Raw genomic sequence first — 890 nt, 5'->3', positions numbered from 1 at the left:
TCCCAAAGAAACAATAAGTGCTTTGACCTTGATAAGTGGGCAAGTGTTGCAAGATCCCACTCCAATCCAAAAAGAGGTGATACCTAAAAAAGAAAGTGGGGAGCAGTTGAAAAGTGATAGTGATAAGAAGAAGAAATGTCATACAAAAGCCAAGAAAAAGAAGAAGGGAGAATCTTAGAGAAGGGAGGAACATGATAAGAGCGAGCATATGCTTGCTTTACCCTTTCCTCAAAAGCTATATAGAGAAAAGCTGGACAAGCAGTTTGAGAGATTTTTGGATGTGCTGAAACAGGTTCATATAAATTTACCATTCATAGAAGTACTTTGACAAATGCCGGCTTATACCAAATTCTTGAAGAAGATCCTGACAAAGAAGATAAAGATAGAAGAAACCTTAGTGGTCAAGCTCACAGAGCATTGCAGTGCGATATTGCAAAATAAACTCCCACAAAAGTGTGAAGATCTGGGGAGTTTTACTATACCTTGCTCTTTAGGCTCTGTTACTTTTGATAAGTCTTTATATGATTCTGGTGCCTTAATTAACTTAATGTATCTATCTATTTACAAGAAACCAAAGAAGGAGATCAGAGAGATAAGGTTTGCACCAATATCGTCGCAGTTGGCTGGCCAAATGACTCCGATACCTGATGGGACAGTGGAAGATGTCTTAGTTCGGGTGGATTAGTTCGTTCCTGTAGATTTTATATTGGTGAATATGGGAGAGAACAAGGAGGTCCCCCTCATCCTAGGAAGACCATTCTTAGCAACAGCCAAAGTTATCTTAGATATACAAAAAAAGAAAATTCATGCTTAGAGTGAGTGAAAAGATTGTAACTTTTAAAATGGATGTAGAAAAGAGGGCACAAAAGGAAAAATCAGCTGCAAGTGGT

General features: G+C 38.2%; 1 protein-coding gene across 1 annotated transcript; it reads left to right on the top strand.

The window, feature by feature from the left end:
- Nucleotides 1-331: 331 nt before the first annotated feature.
- Nucleotides 332-685, top strand: LOC138872518 (uncharacterized). The gene has a single exon (XM_070150685.1). It carries the CDS (start codon nucleotides 332-334, stop codon nucleotides 683-685), a length of 354 nt encoding a protein of 117 aa, XP_070006786.1.
- The last annotated feature ends 205 nt before the right edge of the window (nucleotides 686-890 follow it).

This window comes from Nicotiana sylvestris, chromosome 1 (assembly GCF_000393655.2).
Source record: "Nicotiana sylvestris chromosome 1, ASM39365v2, whole genome shotgun sequence".
Classification (NCBI taxonomy): domain Eukaryota; kingdom Viridiplantae; phylum Streptophyta; class Magnoliopsida; order Solanales; family Solanaceae; genus Nicotiana; species Nicotiana sylvestris.
Note: the sequence above shows the minus strand (reverse complement) of the source record. Positions and strands in the feature narration are given on the sequence as shown.

Bases quoted from the DNA above. Each gene is read 5' to 3' on its own strand.
- LOC138872518 (XM_070150685.1), top strand. From the start codon at position 332: ATGCCGGCTTATACCAAATTCTTGAAGAAGATCCTGACAAAGAAGATA.